Source organism: Orycteropus afer, unplaced genomic scaffold (assembly GCF_000298275.1).
Source record: "Orycteropus afer afer isolate SDZICR_OR568_19922 unplaced genomic scaffold, OryAfe1.0 scaffold00255, whole genome shotgun sequence".
Taxonomy (NCBI): Eukaryota; Metazoa; Chordata; class Mammalia; order Tubulidentata; family Orycteropodidae; genus Orycteropus; species Orycteropus afer.
The window spans coordinates 3,408,399-3,430,659 of NW_006921842.1; the positions used below are offsets into that span (position 1 = coordinate 3,408,399).

The 22,261-nt window shown below is 39.1% G+C and overlaps 1 protein-coding gene across 1 annotated transcript in view; it reads left to right on the top strand.

Moving 5' to 3' along the window:
* Positions 1 to 22,261, top strand: part of CARMIL1 (capping protein regulator and myosin 1 linker 1) — a 295,366-nt gene that overhangs the window by 230,182 nt on the left and 42,923 nt on the right. Inside the window, exons 26-27 of the mRNA XM_042782185.1 lie at positions 8,336 to 8,402; positions 8,930 to 9,126. Coding sequence (XP_042638119.1) covers positions 8,336 to 8,402; positions 8,930 to 9,126 — 264 coding nt within the window. The remainder of the gene's footprint in view (positions 1 to 8,335; positions 8,403 to 8,929; positions 9,127 to 22,261) is intronic.

The following is a 22,261-nucleotide window of genomic DNA, read 5'->3' on the forward strand; positions in this document are numbered from 1 at the left end:
AAAAAAAAAAAATGGTTTAACAGTTTTTTCCTATTATTTCTTGAAGATGTGAATATTGAAAATTACTTACCCTCATAAAATGCATTTTTAAAGATAAGATATTTTTATCTAGGCACAAAGCAGTGATTGAAGGTATTAACCATGAATTGATTTGTGAAAAGTATTTGTAGTCTCTTTGCACCTCTTCTCTTTCAATTGCTGACCTCCTTCATCTGATAGGCAGTTTATGGTTTCCCTTACTCAGAAACTACCTATGTACTAACAAATGTCTAGGGAACTTAAAGGTAAAAGCTGTTTGAGAAAGTTAACCCTTTCATTTGGTACAAAAAGGGAAGAGAGTTAACATTTCTAAAGGTCTGGAAAAGTCAACATTTTTTCCAGGATGCAGTTCATCTAACCAAGGAATATATGCATGTGGAAAGAAGCAGAGTATACAAATAAATCTCTAGAGGAACAGTGAATATATGTTGCTAAATATACACTTCCAAAAGAAACTCATTGCTGTTGAGTCATAGTAACTCCTCCCAGGTTTCCCAGGTGGTATTTCTACAGAAGGAGATTGCCCAGTCTTCCTCCCTAGGAGTGGCTGATGGATTTGAAGCCCCAGCCTTCTGGTTTGTAGTCAAATGCCTTAGACGCTATTCTACCAGAGCTCCTAAATACACACTTAGGTGGATCATAAAAGACTGTTCTTAAGTTTCTTCTGCTTTAAGTTTATATGTAATGGGATCATCAGAATAAATAAATAAGATTGAACAAGTAGATATTTTCTGTAAAAAAAAACTGTTAAGAAAAAAATCCCATAGGAAAAGGAAGAAAAACTTTAGAGAAATCAATTTAATTTTTCTCTTTGTTTTTACACTTAAATCCCATGAGAGAAAGAGACAGTAAAACAATTAGTCAGTCAAGAGAAATGCGTGAAACTGGGTTGTATTCTTTATATCCATTGTAGAAACTAGCCTGTTTACAAGTCCTGCTTATTTTAGCAAAAGGCCATTGGCTCAGCCGAAACATGGTAGAACTTTAGAACTAAGACATATGTCAAATACAGTGTAATGCAATTGGAAGTTATTTGAAGAGCACACTAGATAAAGGAAAGCAATGAAACATTTCACAATTCACAATGCCATTTTCTGATATTAAGCTTTGCATATTGCTAAATTTTGAGGCATTAAAAAGATACACTGAAAGGGGCAGACTACTTCCCTTTTTATTGATGTCAGTCACCAAAAGTCCTGATGATTTTTATGTTTCTAAAATCACGGTAAGCTGAATTACTGTATTTTCACATATCACGCTCCCACATAAATGACATGCACATGTACATAGTGCTCATAGGAAACTAACATGCAGAACTTTATGTTGTTTGCAAAAAACTGAATCACACACACGTTATTTGTGTAAAAATAAGTTACCCATTTATAGGCCACCAGCCACTCCTCGGAAGGAAGGTTGGGCAATCTGCTTCCATACTGATACCGCCTCGGAAACCCAAGGAGGGGTCGCTATGAGTCGGATCCAACAGGACGGCACATAATAACAACAACATTTACAGATGTTGGTTTGTAAATAACCCAAACTAACACTCCTCTGTAAATGAAACTCTTTCTGTATATGGGATATGGGTATTTATTTTCATATGTATTACATGTGATTGGTATCTGATATAAAGGTTTTAATGATAGGACACAAAATTATTTTTGCCCATTAACCCCTTTCCATAAAATCTAATTAAGAAAAATGGCTGATTCCTCAGGACTCAGTGGCAGGAAGCGGTTGACGGCAGGTTCCAATACCTCAGTGGCACTAAACCAAAAAGAAAAAGAGTACAAGGTAGAAGAATGGTTGAACCCCAATATTTGTAGTATGAGAAGAAAACAACCAAAAAGTTTCCTGTAGCAGATGTGTTAAAAACCAGTGGGAAAATGCCAGAAGGTAGAAAGAAATCTAACCCATCCAAAAAAGCAGAGGTGCTTCAGATTTGAGTGTGGTTGCCAAGGGCAACCTACAGTCCACCATGGTGGAAGGACATGGGGCTGCCCCACCAGACCTGGATCTTTCTGCCTTCAATGATAAAAGTATGGTCAAAAAGACTCCACAGTTAGAAAAAAATGTTGCCACAGCAAAACAATTCAAGTTCACTTTCTTCCTCATGGAAAAAGAGCCCAGATTTATCCAAATCAATGGATATGATGGAATCACAGACAATGCTCCTCGTACTGCTGACTGTCAAGATGGAGAACGGCCTCTCCCAACTGGAGGAGAAGTGGAAAATAATCTGTTGACTGTGTACCAAGAGCAGGAGAAGCTTCAGAAGAAGGCGCAGGAGCTGAGATGCAGACAGCTGCTCGGGCAGAGGACAAGGGAATTTGATGGGCACACTGGGTGCACAGGCTAAGCTGTTTGGCCCTTTCAAGGGACTGGCTGGACTCTTCAAGGAGCAGTATAGGAACTTTGCAGCAGCCTATGATGGCCATTTTACCTGGAAGGTGGCATCCAGCAGTTCCTGGACCACCTACAGAAGGAGCTGGCTACCACATGCTGTATTCTGAGGGATCTCGGGACCAACTTCTCAGAGGAGAGTGTGAAGGTGCTGGACTTCCTGAGTGAACCTAAGGATGTGACCATGAAAAAGGACCTGGAGCTCCAAAGGAGCTTCACCCAGGTGCTGGAACTTAAATGAGCGACATCACAACAGAACCGACTGAAATAAAAAGGATACTATCAGGATACTATGAACAACAGTACTCCAGCAAATTTGAAAATTTAGAAGAAATGGACAGATTTCTAGAAACATACTACTTACCTAAACTAACAAAGATTGAGTTGGAAAAGTTGAACAGATCTATAACAAAAGAGGAAATTGAACAGGTCATTAAAAAAAATAAATAAATAAAATAGAAGTCTTAGCCCAGACGGTGTCACTGGAGAATTCCACCAAACATTCAGAGAAGAACTGACACCAATCCTACGCAAAACTATTCCAAAACATCTGAAGCAAGCGTAACCTTGATACCAAAACCAGGCAAAGACATCACTCAAAAAGAAAACTACAGACAAATATCCCTCATGAATATAGATGCAAAAGTCTTCAACAAAATCCTATCAGATAGTCTCCAACAACATATCAAAAAAATAATACATTATGACCAAATGGGGTTCGTATCGGATATGGAAGGATGATTCAACATTAGAAAAACAATCAACGTCATCCATCACATAAGTAAAACAAAGGAAAAGAACCACATGATCATATCAATTGATGCAGAAAAGACATTTGATAAAATCCAACACCCATTCCTGATAAAAGTTCTCAGAAAAATAGGAAATAGAAGGGACATCCTCAACATAATAAAGGGCATATATGCCAAACCAACAGCCAACATTATTCTCAATGGAGACAGGCTGAAACCATTCCCCATGTGAACAGGAACCAGACAAGGATGCCCTCTATCTCTACTGCTATTCAACATTGTACTGGAAGTCCTACCCAGGGCAATAAGGCAAGAAAGGGAAACCAAAGGCATCCAGATCAGTAAGGAAGAAGTCAAACTATCCCCATTTGCTGATGGTATGATCCTATACCTAGAAAACCCAAGGACTCAGTTAAAAAAAAAAAAAAAAAAGCTACTGGAACTAATTGAGAGATTTAGCATCGTGGCAGGATAATATAAGATCAACATATAAAACTCAGTTGGATTCCTCTACACCAGCAAAGAGATTGCTGAGAGGAAATAAGGAAATCAATACCATTTACAATAGCTACCAAAAAAATAAAATACTTGGGAATAAATCTTACCAGGGACACAAAAGATCTGTACAAAGAGAACTACAAAAGACTACTTCAAGAAACCATAAGAGAGCTGCATAAATGGAAGAACATACCATGCTCATGGATAGGAAGATTGAATATTGTGAAAATGTCAATTCTACCCAAAGCAATCTATATATCCAATGCAATTCCAGTCTAGATCCCATCAACATTCTTTAAAGATATGGAAAAGCCAATCACTAATTTTGGATGGAAAGGAAATAGACCTCGGATAAGCAAAACACTATTGAAAAGGAGAACAAAGTAGGTCTCACACTCCCAGATCTCAAAACCTACTACACAGCCACAGTAGTCAAAACTGCCTGGCATTGGTACAATGACAGACACTAGACCAGTGGAATAGAATTGAGAACCCTGAAATAGATCCATCAACATATGGTCAGCTGATCTTTGACAAAGGGCCAAAATCCCTTAAATAGGGAAGAGAATGTCTGTATAACAAATGGTGCTGGCAAAACTGGAGATCCATTTGCAGAAAAATGAAACAAGATCCATACCTCACACCTTACACAAAAACTAACTCCAGGTGGATCAAAGCCTTAAATGTGAAATCTAAAATATAAAGCTCCTCAAGGAAAAACTAGGGGCAAATTTAAGGGTCCTAATACATGGCATAAATAGACTATCAACCATAACCCAAAATGCACAAACAGCAGAAGAAAAACTAGATGAATGAGACCTTCTAAAAATTAGATTTGTATGTGCTTCAAAAAACTTCTCCAAGAGAATAAAAAGAGAACCTACAGATTGGGAAAAACTATTTGACAACAACATATCTGATAAAGGACTTACCTCTAAAATTTATAGAAAACTCCAGCACCTCAACACCAAAAAGACAAATGTGCAGAAGACACGAATAGACACTTCACCAAGGAGGATATTCAGGTGGCCAGCAAACACATGAAGAAATGCTCATGATCATTAGCCATTAGCCATTAGAGACAGGCAAATCAAAACAACAATGAGATACCATCTTGCCCCAGCACTAGTAGAAAAATTCAACAAGACAGAAAATAAAAAATGCTGGCGAGGATGCAGAGAGATTGGGACTCTCATACACTGCTGGTGGGACTGTCAAATGATACAACCAATGTGGAAAGCAGTATGGCGATTCCTTAAAAATTTGGAATTAGAAATACTTTTTGACCCAGCCATTCCATTACTGTGTATATATCCTAAAGAAGTGATAGCCAGGACAAGAACAGATAGATGTACACCCATGTTCATCACAGCACAGTTTATAATAGCCAAAAGATGGAAACAACCTAGGTGTCCATCAGCAGAAGAATAGATAAGCTAACTATGGTACATACACACAGTGGAATACTATGCAACCCTAAAGAATAATGTCGAATCTACAAAACACCACATAACGTGGATAAATTTGGAGGTCATTATGCTGAGTGAAATAAGTCAATCACAGAAGGACAAGTAATGTATTAGTCTGTTATTGCAAAAAGTCAAGGAAAGGTTTATATGTGGAAGGAAATTTTCTTTTTTGGTTACTAGGGGTAGGTGCGAGGGAAGGGGACACTGTTAGATAGGTAGAGACAAGTATTGATTTGGGTGAAGAGAAGGGCAATGTACCAAATGTGAGTGATCAACATGATGGCATTGAGGAAGAGGAAGACAGAGAGAGGTACAGGCAACAAAGATGAGCCCTTTTGCGCATACAGCACTGCATTATCAGTGAAGGCAAACATGGATATACAGGTGGATAGGTGGATGGACATGCTGAACTACTAGGTATGTCTATGCAGGGGATTGTGTGCCCATGACCATGTATAGAGTTAGCAGGACAATGTTTCTACAAGTGTATTTGTATATTCTGTAAGAACTCCCAAGTATATAGTAGAGCCGACAATGGACAAGGTTGTAGTCCCTTCTTACAGCCAGCTACCCAGAGGGAGCGAGTAGTTGGACCTGTGGGCTCAGGACCATGGTCACAGGGGACATCAAGCTGAACTGGCATAACATACTACACAAAAACTTTGTTCCACATCCTACTTTGGTGAGTGGCAGCTCTGGTGGCATAGTGCCTAAGGCATTTAACTGCTAACCAAAAGGCTCATGGTTCAAACCCACCAGCCACTCCTCAGAAGGAAGGTTGGGCAATCTGCTTCCGCAGTGATACTGCCTGGGAAACCTAAGGAGGGGTCACTATGAGTCGGATCCGACTCGAAGTAGAGACTGGGATCTTGAAGGCTTACAAGCGGCCATTTAGATGCAATGATGTGTCTCCCGTCCAGAGCAAAGAAGAATGAAATAAAGCCATATGGAAACAATTAGTCCAAGTGACTGGTACACCATGTAATCATCAGCATATACGACTGTGAGACCAGAAGAACTAAATGGTACTTGGCTACCACTGTCAACCACTTGTAGGGGGATCTTTGTAGGAGATCCTGCATAGAGTGGGAGAACAATGTGAAACAAAACTCATAATCATTTGGGGGGGAAAAAAAAAAAGACAAGGTTTGCTGGTCTGATAGAGCCTGATGGAACCACTGAGACTATGGACACTAGCTACTTTTCAGGTCTGGAATTGAACCCACTCCTGTGGCTTCCAGCCAAACAAAACACAAGCACATGTGCTGAACATTTACATTAGGTAACTACACTCCTTAGAGAGGTCAGTCATGGGAGAATAGAAGGGCTATGTATGCATAGGGAGACAGCTCAGGGAGCGGGAGTGCATGGGAGGGAAGGGCACAGGGAAGAGATAATTATGGGGAGGGAAGTGGGAGCTGTTGCATTGTGGGAAATTGCAGTCCATGTCCTGAGACGAAGTGTATGTGAACTGCTGTGTGGAAAATGAATTTGTTTTGTAAACTTTCGCCCAAATCACAATGAAAACTTTTAAAAAAATCTAATCAAAAATCACAGAAAAAAAAAATTAGAGGACATCTTTATTTAACCCATTCATTTTTTCAACTTTATTCATACATGTTTGTGACTGTTTAAATGAAATTCGTTAGAAATTATATCTCAAACTACTTGATCCTTTTATCTACCACTGTTGTGCACAAGGTGGATAGAATACTGAAGAGCTTTTCAAGCATATATTTTGGTCTTTTGCATCTCCAGAGAATTAATTATTTTCACAGGTTTCACTTATGAATACAGCAGTCAGGCCACATGACTTCTCCTGCCAACTTCAAGGCCAATTTTGGGCATAACTGCATTCAAACTAGAGTCCATTCTGGTTGCATTGAAAGGATTACATTATTATAGAACCTGCAAAGCTTGTTACTTTGTAAATAGATATTTCTTGGGTTGTCTGCCTTTAACAAAATCTGGAAAGAACCAACTTGGTGACTTCATTGTATATTTCAGGAAGACCAGTTTAAATACAATTTCTCATTACTTTTTCTCTCCCTTTTCTCCCAACAATAAGTAATAGCAGTAGAATGTTATGATTATAACTGGCATAATTGTCAAAACTGTAATGTTGTTTACTTTAAAGGTCACTGTGAACCAATTCATTCCTCAAACCAAAGAAATTTTTGAACCATGTGTATTTTTAGAGAAACCTAGTAAATGGAATGAAAGTCTACAAACTAAGTTCTTTCAGTTCTGTTTGTTATCTCCTAGCTTACACAAATAGCAGTTTCTGGTATCAAGTAAAAAGTTGAAACATCTCTGAAATCTGTCTGTATATTGTATACAGTGGGAAGAATGCTGGGCTAACCTTTGTAATTGTCCCTGGCACTGTTCCTACTGACGGCTTGAATGTTCCATCTTTACCCTCTTCATGACCCCATTTTCTCCTTTCAATTTAGGGTTCTCTTCACCTTTGACATTTGTGTGTTCCTATTTAGGAAATGGACAATGCTTTTTTTAGTTTTGCTTCTGTATAATCAACAGGTGACCCCAAAGCTAGGAACATACATTTAGGCAATGTTGGCTTTGGTTTGGATTTTGATCTCATATTTAAAGGATCAAAAACATCTTTCTGGGAAGTGACAGCAGATGGAGACTTTCAAATCATGGCAACTTTTCCCAATTAGTCTTTGCCCATAATGTAAGGATCAAAAATCATAGTGGCAGAAATGTGAAACAAAAGTGTTAACTGCTTGAATCATTAAAGTGACACAATACTACAAGTTCCATGTGCTCACAATGAACTGTGAGTAATTATGTTTTTAAGATTTAGCGACTGATGTTTTGCACTCTGTCGGCTTACTCCATTTTAGCATCCTTTGTATACAGCTTGCAATTAAGTTCTACATCACTTATTGTTCCTTCTAGCTATATAAATCATATTTAACCAATCAGGGCTGGAGAAAAAGCAAGAAGACAGCTGTATCATTTGAGAAAATTGTAAACATTTAGAAATATATTGTTCTAGTCTTTTCAGTCAGCCTATCAGATGTGACCACACCGTCCTTTAGAGAAATGAAATAAATACTAAGTTTAAACGCTCTGTCAGAATGCTCTTAAGTTTGAAAGGCACATTTTCTGTGATTACTTCTCTAAGTGCTTTCTTTATTGTATTGCTAGATGACTCCTAAATCCAAAAGGAAGAGTATCCATAGCCGAATGCTGCGGCCTGTTTCCAGAGCCTTTGGTGAGATTTTTTCTTTTTTGCTAATGCCAATCATTTCCTTCTAAATATGAAATAGCCTTCAGCAAGAACCTCAAACCACGTCAGTGACATTTGAGAAGCCAACACAGCAGTTCTACTCTGCATATATGGGGACACCATGAGTCAGAACTGACCTGACAGCAACTAAAAACAAATGTTATTGTGTGCCACAGAATCGATTCTAGCTCACACACAGGGCAGAGTGGAACTGCCCCCATTCGATTTCCATAGCTATAAATGTTTATGGAAGCAGACTGCCTCATCTTTCTCCCATGGAGCAGCTGGTGGGTTCGAACTTGCAGCCTGTTGGTTAAGAGAGAAGCACTTAACCATTGTGCCACCAGGCCTCTTTAACAACAAATATTACTGATGGTTAAATATTGAGAGAAAGATCAGTAAATGGGGCTTTTTTTATGCTATGAGAAACTTAAAATTACTTGGGAATTTTTTTTGTTTTTCAGTCAATCTATATGCAGTAAGTTTTGGTCTGGGGCTATGTTTTCTTTTAGAAATGGAGTTTGATCTGGATAAAGCACTGGAAGAGGTACCAATTCACATTGAAGACCCGCCCTTCCCATCCATCAGACAGGAGAAGCGGAGCTCAGGGTTCATCTCAGAGTTGCCCTCCGAGGAAGGGAGAAAGCTGGAGCACTTTACCAAGTTAAGGCCAAAACGGAATAAGAAGCAGCAACCCACTCAAGCAGCGGTAGGTGGTCTGGAGAGGCCGCATCTCTCCCTCACACTTTCCTTCTCAGGTGGAAAGCTGGTGAATCTTTTTTTTTTTCCCCCCATGGGTCAATGCAATTTTTTTTTTTCAGTGTTCCCTCCCTTTCCCTCCCACCCCTGGTAACCAACAAAGAAAGTTTCCCTCCATATATAAACCTTTCCTTGACCTTCCACAACAACGAACTAATACTGTATTTGCCCTTCTGTGACTGACTTGTTTAACTCAGCATAATGTCCTTCACGTTCATCCATATTATGCAGTGTTTTGCAGACTCTGCATTATTCTTTAGTGCTGCATAACATTCCAGTATGTGTATGTACCATAGTTTGGTCATCCAGAACTCTTCTGCTGTTGGGCACGTAGGTTGTTTCCATCATTTTGCTATTGTAAACAGTGCTGTAATGAACAGGAGCGGGCATGTATCTCTTCCTATCCTGGCTGTCACCTCTCTAGGATATATACCTAGTAATGGAATTGCTGGGTCAAATGGTATCTCCAGTTCCAACTTTCTAAGGGATAGCCATACTGCTTTCCAAAGTGGTTGTGTCACTTCACAGTCACACAAGCAGTGTATGAGAGTCCCAATCTCTCCACATCCCCACCAGCATTTGTTATTTTCTGTCTTGTTGAACCTTGCCATCAGTGCTGGGGTGAGATGGTATGTCTCATTGTTGTTTTGATTTACATCTCTCTGATGGCCAATGATTGTGAGCATCTTTTCATGTATTAGCTGACCACCTGAATATCCTCCTTGGTGAAGTGTCTATTCATGTCTTCTGCCCATTTTTCAATTGGATTATTAATTCCTTTGATGTTGAGGCGGAGTTTTCCATCAATCTTAGAGATAAGTCCCTTGCCAGATACATAATTATCAGCAAATATGAATTTGTTGCTGTCATTTTTGTCATGTGCTTTTTCATTGTGTCGATTTCTTTGTTCCATATATTTTTCTATGCTGATCTTGTTTTGTTTGTGAATCATGTTATCACTTTCTTCATTGCTATTGTTTTAGTATTTGCTGAATATATATGCTGGTCCTCTTTTTTTATTTTGATGTGAAGGTGTATCATTTTTCTTTGAGGTTATCCTGTGATTTATAGTTTTCTTCCCAAGTGTAGAACACTACATTCTATCTTGTAGTTGTCTTGACTTCCCTACCATCTAGAAGTTCTGTAACAACACAGATTTTTTTCCCTCTTTTTGGTTTGTAGTTGTCCTCATTTGTTGGTTGGTATCTCTGTTTCCCTGTTTACTATCTTGTAGGCTTATTTACTTTGGCTACTTCCATAGCTGGGTTGGTTTCTGGGTTATATCATCATGTGTGTTAATGGTCAGTTGTTGTTGGCTGTTGTTGCTTCTCTGTCCAAAGGACTCCCTTTAGCATCTCTTGTAAGCTTGGTCAAGTTTTAGCAAATTCCCTTAATTTCTGCTTATCTGGAAATGTCCTAATTTCACCATCATATTTGAGGGACAGTTTTGCTGGGTGCATAATTCTTGGTTGGAAATTTTTCTCTTTCAGTGTTTTATATATACCATCCCACTGTCTTCTCTCCTGCATGGTTTCTGTCGAGAAATCCGAGCTTAGTCATATTTGTTGCCTCATGTGGGTAACTTTTTGTTTTTTCCATGCTGCTCTCATGATTCTTTCTTTGTCTTTGGTTTTGGTGAGTTTGATGATGATATGTCTTGGTGTCTATCCTGTTTGGGGTTTATTGGACTTCCTGAATGGATATATTCTTATCTTTCATCATATCAGGGAAGTTCTCCTCCAACAAATCTTGGACAATTTTCTCAGAGGTTTCATTTTTCTCTTCCTGTTCTGAAATTACAATGACACATAGGTTATTCCTTTTGATGGTATCCCACGTGAACCTTAGGCTTTCTTCATTTTGTCTTGATCTTTTTTCTGATTGATCCCTTTCCTAAGAAGTATTCAGGTATTTGTCTTCAATCTCATTAATTTTGCCCTCCATTGCATCAGTTCTACTCCTTTGCCCTTTCAATGTGTTATCTGTTTCTGACAGTTGAGTATTAATCTTCTGGATTTCTATCTGTAGATTTAGAATCATTTATAATTTTTCATTTATTTTGTCCTTTTGCTCTTGTATTTTCTTCCAAAATTCTTCTAGGGTTTTGTCTGTGTTTTCCTTGGTGTATCTCTCAATCCTTTGAAGATACCTAAATACAATTCTTTTGAATTCCTTATCAGGGAGTTCTAATGCTGTGTCTTCCTCAGGGATGTGTTTTTGGTCTGAATCTTGGTCCCTTGTTTCTCCTGCTTTATCTTGCTTCTTTGTGTATACTGTGATGCTCTGTTGCCTCCGAGGTTTTGTGACATTTTTGTGTTTATATTTAATTGGTGATTATATGTTGGAGTGACTTGCCCACAATTTTCACTTTCTTTGTTTTGTCTGTATGTTATCTATACAGGCAGGTTACTGTGCTGTGCTCCTCTATTCACTAGTTGACAGCACTTATACACTCACCACCTGTCTCCTTTCCTGTTGTCAGCCTCTCGTATGTCCTTGCTGACCCTGGCAAACAGAGCCTGTTCTTAGGTCTTTGGAATCTAAATGAGAATGCTATCACTTTAAAATCCAAAATGGTTGCCACCGTAAACATTCAAAATGGCTGCGCCCTCGGTCACTTTAAATATCCAAAATGGCCACAGCTTGTAAACATTCAGAATGGCTGCCACATGTAAACAATCAAAATGGCTTCGCCCTCCGGACAGCAGAAAGTCCACAGCTCAGATTGTCTCCCTCCTTGCTGTTTCCCTTCCTAGTCATAGGCCACCAGAACAGTTGTCCCTGCAGCCCTTGGTGACCGGAACTGATCTTTAGGTCAATTCTCTGGCCCCAACACCGCTTGGAAATATTCAGGCTGCTGGTCTCGTCAGAGGAGCTGACAGTCTGCAGCTCTGACCATCTCTGTACTCACTGTTTTTGTTCAGGTTTTTCCACTAGTTGGTGCCTAATCCACTTCTATATAGTTCCTTTCAAAGCTCAGGGTTCCAGGATTATCTTCTGTATCTCTGTCAGTTGGTTTTTCTTTTCTTTGTTGAAGAGGGTCTGTGTCGCTTGTCTGCCTATTCCTCCATCTTCAAAGCTGGTGAATCTCGATGAAACATATTGTATAGTGTGAAAGCTTGTAGTTAGATGGAAGTCCCTGGGTAGTCCAAATGGTTAACACACACAGCTGCTGACCAAAAGGTTGGAGATTTGTCTACTCAGAGGAACTTCTATAGAAGGCCTGGTGATCTACTTCCAAAAAATTATTGGTCCTTGAAAATTCTGTGGAACACAGTTCTGCTTTGACACACATGGGCTCACCATGAGTCTGAGTCAGCTTGACACCAACTGATTTAATAGTTTGGAGAAGGCAAAACTACTGAAGTTTTTAACTCTTCAGGGCTGCTCTTTGAAGTTCATAGTTTATCTCTGTGGATGGAAATAAACAGGCTACATCTATAACATTTTACAGTATCTGGCTGAAATGATACAAAATAAGCACCAGGTAATCTATTTATAATTAAAGAATGCTTTGCATTTGTTTTTAGAGGGCACATATATACTCACCCACCTCAGTACTCTGACCTTCTGCTCTGGTGCCTCTGCTTTTGATAACTTGGAAACCGATATTGTGGGAATGAGTTGTGTGACCCTCAGCATCTTGCAATGACCTTGCAGTAGAAAATTGAATTATATTTGTTAATGAGCCTTAATGTAATTTACTCTTGACTTTCTCTAGTTAATGTCTTTTCTCTCCTTAACAGCCAAATTTTTTGAAAAAGTTTGTTTGCATCTACTGCCTCTCTTCCTCATCTACCTGTCCTCCCACAGTCCATCTAAATCTTTGTTCTACAGCAGTTGTTAGCTGCCACTAAATAGGCCTGGATTCTGGGTGACCCCATGTACAGCAGAATGAAATGCTGCCCTGTCCTGTGTCATCCTGGTGATCTATTGCAGATCATACCACTGTGATCCGTAGGGTTTTCCTTGACTCATTTTTGGAAGTAGATCTCCAGGCCTTTCTTCCTTATCCATCTGAATCTGGAAGCTCCACTGGAACCTGTTAAGCATCATAACAACACACAGTCTAACACTGACAGACAGGTGGTAATTGCACATGATGTGCATTGGTTCAGAATCAAACCTAGGTCTCCCACATGGAAGGTGAGAATTCTACCACTGTACCACCAATACTTCATTATGCTATGCCTCCAAAAACTCAAACTCACTGCCGTTGGGTCAATCTCGACTTATAGTGACCCCTCTTTGGGTTTCCAAGGCAATATCACTACAGAAGTAGATTGCCCAATCTTCTTCCAAGGAGTGGCTGGTAGGTTTGAACCACCAGCCTTCTGGTTAGCAGTCAAGTGCCTTAGGCACTATGCCACCAGAGCTCCCATTCTCTGCCTTCTCACTCCTAAAACTGTCCTGACAGGGTGATTGTCACCCTGACCTAATCCAGTGGATGCTTTTCATGCTTTACCTTGCTTGATGTCTCAGCAGTTAACTTGACACTGATGGCTCCACCCTTCCTAATGACCATTTCCCCTTAGCCTATGAGTCATTATACTACTGTTTTTATACCTATGTCTCTAGTGAAGACTTCCCAGTTGTCCTGTGCCTGGCTTTTAAAATTTGCTATCTGGATTATCTCATGTAAATTATAGTTTCAATCTCTATGTTGTTGGCTCCTGTTCTTATCTCCAGCCCAGCTCTCTCTGCTAAACTCCAGACTCAATGTCCACCTGCCTCTTGGACAATTCCTCTTAACTCTCCCAGTTGTCCCCTTGTCACTAAGTTCTATGTAAGCAGGGCATGTGATTTATTATCCATGTTTATCCTCAGCACTTAATATGGCTGTAGAATATAGTAGGTGTTCAGTAATCCTTGTTTGATGAAGAGGTAGATGAATGGAGATATTCAGGTAGATGGATGAAATTCACAGCAAATTATCTTCAAGATCAATATTTTACTCATGCTAGATCAGGCTTTCATTGTGTCAGATTTATTTTCCTCATTTGAGTTTGAATAGCTTGATACAGTTGCAAAAAGAAAAGAAAAGAAAATTTTAGTGGATTTGTTTCTTCTCAGACTTATTTGATTGTAACTTTTCAGTTAACAGAAGCAAATTTTCATGTTTGTAGAGGGGCAAGCTTTTTTTAAAAGAAAAAAAGGGGGGAAAGCCAGCCTCTCATGTAGTAACTCACACCCTAGATTCTAGATTGTTACTGAATAAATTATTACTCTTTGGACATTTCCATGTGGAGAATCAGTATACCTTATATGTAAAATAATGGCTTAAGTTTTCCCTCGATTGAGTCAGTGACTCATGGAAAGAAAAAATTTTGTATACTTTTTTCCTCATACATTGAAAAGGAAAGAAGCTGAGACAGAAGCCTAGTGGAGAGACACACTGGATATTTTCTAGAGAGACTTAACTTTGTCCACATTAATGCTGGGACTGACAAGGTCAGCACACCTAGTCTCTTCTATCCTAGGTATTCTGTCTGAAACACAAAGGAACATCCCCAGATAATGAGTTATGGCCATGGTGATAGAACACTCCCTGTCCCCGCCCTCCCCCCACAAAAAAACATCAAACCCATAGCCTTCATGTTGATTCCAATTTATAGTGACCCTATTAGACAGAGTAGAACTGCCCTACACTGTTTTCAAGGCTTAAATCTTTACAGAAGCACACTGCCACATCCTTTTCCCTTGGAGTGACTGGTGGGTTCAAACTGCTGAACTTTTGGTTAGCAGCTGCATGTTTGGCCTCTGCACTACCAGAACACCATTGGGGCAAGATAAAACCAAACCAAACTCATTGTCATAGAGTTGATTCCAACTCATAGCAACCTTGTAGAAAAGAGTAGAACTTTATTGAAGCTGACTGCCTCATCTTTGTCCCACAGAGCAACTGGTGGGTTTAAACTACTGACCTTTTGGTTAGCAGCTCAATGCTTTAACCACAGTGCCACCAGAAGTCCTTTGGTCATAGATAGACTGAGCTTTTTCCCAGAGATTTGAACTTAGAAGCCTGGATTAGCATGGTTTTCTTTGGGCTCATAGGGAAAATGCATTACCTTGTGATTTCACAACACTAATTTTTAAAGTGCTTTCATATCTAACAACCCTGTGTAGCTGCCACATAAGAACCATCATCCACATTTTCCTGGTGAGACTGAGGAGGTTATAGCTTACCTTTATTTCTAATATTTAGCAGTAGGAATCATTCTTTCATTTTAGGAATTTTGCAGTGTTTCTTCCCCTTCCCTCCCACCCCTGGTAACAAACAAAATTTCCTTCCATATATAAACCTTTCCTAGACTTTTTACAATAATGTACTAATACAATATTTGTCCTTCTGTGATTGACTTATTTCACTCAGTATAATGTCCTCCCAGTTCATCCATGTTATGTGGTGTTTTGCAGATTCTGTGTTATTCTTTAGCATTGCATATTATTCCATCATATGTATGTACCATAGTTAGGTTATCCATTCTTCTGTTGATGGGCACCTAGGTTGTTTCCATCTTTTGGCTACTGTAAATAGTGCTGTGATGAACATAGGTGTGCATGTATTTGTTCTTGTTCTGGCTCTGATTTCTGTAGGATATACACCTAGTAATGGAATGGCTGGGTCAAAAGGTATTTCTAATTCCAACTTTTTAAAGAATCGCCATAGTGTTTTCCCAGTGGTAGTATCATTTTACAGTCCCACCAGCAGTGTACGAGAGTCCCAATCTCTCCACATCTTCACCAGCATTTGTTATTTTCTGTCTTGTTTAACTGCTACTTGTGCTGGGGCAAGATAGTATCTCATTTTGATTTGCATGTCTCTAATGGCTAATGGGGGAGCTCTGGTAGCGTAGTGGCTAAGGCACTTGACTGCTCACCAGATGGCTGGTGGTTCAAACCCATCAGCCACTCCTCGGAAGAAAGGTTGGGCAATCCTACTTCCGTAGTGATACTGCCTCGGAAACCCAAGGAGGGGTTGCTATGAGTCAGGGCTGACTCCACGGCACATAACAACAACAACAACAGCAATGGCTAATGGCTAATGATCATGAGCATTTCTTCAGATGTCTGTTGGCCGCCTGCATATCCTTTTTGGTAAAGTGTCTATTCATGTCCTCTGCCCTTTTTTTATTTGGGTTATTTGTCTTTTTGTTGTTGAGGTTTTCTATAAATTCTAGAGATAAGTCCTTTGTCAGATATGTCGGTGCCAAATATTTTTTCCCAATCTGTAGGTTCTCTTTTGATTCTTTTGGAGAAATTTTTTGAAGCACATAAAAATTTAATTTTTAGAAGGTCCCATTCATCTCATTTATTTTCTGCTGTTTGTGCATTTTGGGTTATGCTTCATAGTCTATTTATGCCATGTATTATGGCCCCTAAATTTGCTCCTAGTTTTTCCTTGAGAAATTTTATAGTTTTAGATTTAAATCTTTGATCCTCCTGGAGTTAGTTTTTGTGTATGGTGTGAGGTACAGATTTTGTTTCATTTTTCAGCAAATGGATATCCAGTTTTGCCAGCACCATTTATTAAACAGACATTCTCTTCCCCATTTAAGGGATTTTGGCCCTTTCTCAAAGATCAGCTGACCATAGGTCAATGGATCTATTTCTGGGTTCTCAGTTCTATTCCATGTGTCTGTCATTATACCAATACCAGGCAGTTTTGACTACTGTGGCTATATAGTAGGTTTTGAGATCCAGTAGTGTGAGACCTCCTCCTTTGCTCTCCTTCTTCAGTAGTGCTTTGTTTATCTGAGGTCTCTTTCCTTTCCATATAAAGTTAGAGATTGGTTTTTCCATATCCTTAAAGACTGTTGATGGGATCTGGATCGTTGGACTTCTTGAATGAATATATTCTTGTCTTTCATCATATCAGGGAAATTTTTTTCCAACAAATGTTCAACAATTTTCTCGATGGTTTTATTTGTCTTCTTCCTCTTCTGGAATTCTGACAATACGTAGGTTATTTCTTTTGATGGCATCCCATGTGAATCTTAGGCTTTCTTCATTTTGTTTTGATCTTTTCTCTGATTGATCCCTTTGCACAGAAGTATTGAGGTATTTGTCTTCAGTCTCACTAATTCTGTCTTCCATTGATTCATTTCTACTCCTTTGCCTATTCAATGTCTTATTGCTTTCTGAGAATTTAGTATTAATATTCTGGATTTCTATTTGTAGATTTCGTATCATTTCTGATTTTTCATTTATTTTGTTATTTTGTTTTTATATTTTCTTCCAAAATTGTTCTAGGGTTTTCTCTGTGTTTTCCTCAATTTTGTCAGTGTTTTCCTTGATCTGTCTCTCAATCCATTGAAGAAACCTAAATAGCATTCTTTGGAATTCCTTATTAGGGTGTTCCATTGAGGCTACTTCCTCAGTGATATGTTCTGAGTCTATGTCCTGGTGCCTTGTTTCTACTGCTTTATCTTGCTTCTCTGTGTGGACTGTGATGGTCTGTTGTCTCCAAGACATTGTGACTTTTTTTGTTTGTATTTAATTGGAAATTATTTGTTGGAGTGATTTGCCCAAGATTTTTGTGTTCTTTATTTTGTTTGGATGTATCTGGGTAAGCATGGTACTATGCTTCTCTGTTCACTAGTTGGCAGCACTTATGCACTCACCACCTGTTTCCTTTCCAGTCATCAGCCTCCTGTATGTCTTTCTTTGGTAAGCAGACCCTATTCTGAGGTCCTTGGAATCTAAACAAGAATGCTGTCACTTTAAACATCCAAAATGGTCACCACTTGTAAACATTCAAAATGGCTGCACCCTCCAGACAGCTGAAAGTCCACAGCTCAGTTTGTGTCCTTCTTTGCTGTTTCCCTTTTCACTTGTCAGCTACCTGGGCAGTAGTCCATGCAGCCCTTGGTGAGTGGGGCCAATTTTTAGGTTAATTCTCAGGTGCTAACACTGCTTGGAAATATTCAGGCTGTCTATGCCATCAGGACATCTGACGGTCCGCAGCTCCATTTTTCTTCTTACTCACTGTTTTCATTCAGGTTCTTCTACTAGTTAGTGTAAATTAACTTCCATATCCTTCCTTTCAAAGCTCAGGACTCCAGGAATATCTTCTGTATGTGTCAAATGGTTTCTCTTTTCTTTGTTCAAGAGGGTCTGTGTGCCTTGTCTGCCTATTCTACCATCTTTAATATTACCATTTTTAAATTTATTCTGTTTGTTTTTGCCAGAAACGAGGGAGATCAGTCCACCCTGAATCTTGTCTTAGTTTTTCTAGAACTTTTCCTTGACTTCTAATGCCCCCAATGAACTTTTCTAACTACGAGTTCTCAAAGCCATTGCTCAATTAAATGCCAACATATTGATTTTTGTTGTTGTTATTAATCTCCTTCCAGTCGATTCTGACTCATGGTAACCCTATGTGTGCAGAGTAGAACTGCTTCATGAGATTTTCAAGGCTGTAACCTTTCAGGTGCTGATCACCAGTCTTGACTAGGTTGGTTTGAACCACAAACCTATCAGCCAATAGTCAGTGCTTAACTGTTGTGCCACCTAGGCACTCCTTGTCAGTTTCTACTGTGTCCAAAATGTCAATGCTATAACTATTGCTTTCTGTGCCAAAATATATGTTGTTGTTGTTGTTGTTGTTATGTGCCGTCAAGTCGGACCCGACTCATAGCGATCCCTCCTTGGGTTTCCAAGGCAGTATCACTACAGAAGTAGATTGTCCCATTTTCCTTCCAAGGAGTGGCTGGTGGGTTTGAACCACCAGACTTCTGGTTAGCAGTCAAGTGCCCCCAAAATATACATACAAATATAACTCTATAAGGAGTAGATCATCTAGAAGAAAAGAAACTAAATACAAAAATTTAACTTTACATTACACCACAATCATTTTAAGCTACAGTACTTTTTATAATTGATGGATTTAGACATTTACCTATGCATTTTAATTCTCCTCTTGCTCCCCAAAAGAACAAAGAAAAATTTTGATTTTCTTTTAATGAGATAAAGTATACAAGTTTCTTCTTTTTTCACTTCATTGATAAATATCTAAAAATTCTTTCAGTTTCCTCTTTTACGGTGGTAGTAGAGCAGTGTGGGAGACCTAAATAACTGACTCTTCTACTCCCAGGCAATATGTATCTGCTGGACGAAGCATAGTATCTTTTTGAGCATAAGTGAACTTGTTTCTATAATGCCAGCATTGCCTACTTTATAGGTTATCATGAAATAAATGAAAGAACAGTATATATATAGTCTTTTATTAAATGAAACACTATTCTTAAAAGCTGTTATTTCCTTTTTATTATTAGCTATATTTCTTGTATTAATAGTGTATTTAATTTTGCCTTTGTTCCCTTGCCTCCTTCCCCCACACTAAAATGGAGAAGAAAGCGGGTGGGGAAATATAGTCATTTAGTACCCTTACCTACCCTCACTACTTTGGGGATTCCTAGGTTTATTAAAAACAAGTCAACTGACTTTACAAAAATTCATACTTATAAAAATTCATACTTATAAAAATTCATACTTATAAAAATTCCAGTGGAAGTGACTTTCAGGTGTCTTTGCTGAGTGATTAGAGTGGAAATGCTGTGTTTGAAGTACTAGAATATTCCAGCACACATATGAAGGGGTGTAGCAGAAGGGGAGGGGGAAAATAGTGTAGTATAGTAGGTAGGATAACACCAGCTGCTATATATAAATCTCTATTATGTTAAATCTCTGATATTTTAGCGTTTATTACTTGCTCACATCCTAGTCCAATGTGAATATTTCTGGTCAAAGGACCCTACAGCAGTCTTTAAAGGGCCCAGGCTGCTCTTATGGCTCCACCCTCTACTTTGGTCCTTGGAGTCCTAGCCACTCACCTGGGCAGGGCAATCTACTTCCCTAGTGATACTGCCTTGGAAACCCAAGGAGGGGTCGCTAAGAGTCAGGTCTGACTCGAGGGCATACAGCAACAACAAGGTTCACACATGCAAGGATCCAGCCTGGAAGTGATTTCACCTAAATGCCATTGGCCAGAACTTGACCATGTGACCACTAACTGCAAGAGGCCTTGGGAAGCATATGATACCTAACAAGAGGGGAGGAATGCTGAGTTGAGCTTTATACCCATTCACTGCCAATGAGCTATCCCTTCTTTATTCTTTCACCTATTATAACTAAAAGTGAAAAGTGTATTTCCCTAAAGGAAAAACACTGAAAAATCTGCATGAGCAGTGGGGAACTTGCCAGCTATAGTCCTGACTCAGCTGCTAGCTAGAATCATCTCCCAATGGAAGGAATTTTAAAGATAATCTATTCATTATACAGGGAGCTCTGGTAGCATAGTGGCTAAGACACTTTCCTGCTAACCAGACAGCTGGCGGTTCAAACCCACCAGCCACTCCTCGGAAGGAAGGTCGGGCAATCCTACTTCCGTAGTGATACTGCCTCGGAAACCCAAGGAAGGGTCGCTATGAGTCGGGTTTGACTCGATGGCACATAACAACAACAACAACAACAATTCATTATACAAGCGAGTATGAAGCCCAGGGCAGGTAACTGATTTCCCTGTGATCATGCTCTGAATGCTATAATATACAGTAGAATGGCTTTACTTTGCATGATATGTTGATGATGATTGGTTCTGCCATATATTTTTGCCATGACCCCAAATTTCTTGGCCCAGTGATGAAATAAAACAGCTCTAATTAAAACTGGCTGAATCCTACACAATAGATTTTCTCCTGTGTTTTGAATCACAGTATCACCAGGCTGGAAGAGTTGTTTTTTGTTTTATTTTGTTTGTTTAAATTATGTCCCTTGGCTACTATTTGAACAATAAATTATAGTCTCATGCTCTCTCTACCTCTCTGATGTCTATCCATGCCTGGTCAAGCCTGGAAACTTCAGTCATAGGAAATTATTTGGTTTGCAGGTCTCTAGAGAACAAGTTAGGGAGCTCTGGTGGCATAGTGCCTAAGGCATGTGACTGCTAACTAGAAGGCTGGTGATTCAAACCCACCAGCCACTCCTCGGAAAGAAAGTAGGACAATCTACTTCTGTAGTGATACCGCCTCGGAAACCCAAGGAGGGGTCGCTATGAGTCAGATCCAACTTGACAGCAATGCGTTTGGTTTTGGTTTGGGTAGATAAAAAATTACATGCTTGTCACCATTTTGCTAAAACTGGAAAACTAAGACTGAAAAATACTACCAGGTTAATCAAGCAAAATACCAATGTGAATTTTACAAAAGTCAAAATTGTTTTGGGGATACTGTATTAATTAATCAATTAATTAATTGATTGATTGATTCCTGTTTATTGTTTTGACTTCCCCTTCACCCAAGTTAATATGCCTACCCTCTTGTTAGTGATTTGCCCCCCCTTCCCCACCCAATGCTGGCAACCATCAAAGAATATTTCTTCTTTGTGAAATCCTTCCCTTGATTTTTTTTTTTTTAACTGTACTGATCTCATACAGTATTTGTCCTTTGTGACTGGCTAATTTCATTCAGCATAATGTCCTGTAAATTCATCTATGTTATGAGATGTTTCAGATTCATCATTGTTCTTTAATGCTATGTAGTATTCCATTGTGTGTATATACCCTACTTAGTTGATCCATTCCTCCATTGATGGAAATTTATATTATTTTCATCTTTTTGCTATTGTGAATAGTGCTATGTTGAACATGTGTATGCATATATCTGTTTATGTTCCGGCTCTTATTTTTCTAGGATATATACCTAGTAGTGGGATTGCTGGATCATATGTTATTTCTATTTCCAACTTTTTAAGGAAGTGCCATACTGTTTTCTACAGTGGTTGCACCAGTTCCACCAGCAGTATGAGGATTCCAGTCTCTCCATACTCTCACTAGCATTTGTTGTTTTCTTTTTTTTTTTTAACTTCACTATTAAAGCTGGGATAAGATGATGTCTTACTACAGTTTTGATTCGCATTGTTCTAATGGCTCTGGTGGCTTAGTGCCAAAGGCATTTCACTGCTAACCAGAAGGTTGGCAATTCAAACCCACTACCCACTCCTTGGAAAGAAGGTTGGGCAATCTACTTGCATAGTGACACCACCCCAGAAACCTAAGGAGGAGTCGCTACAAGTCAGATCTGAAT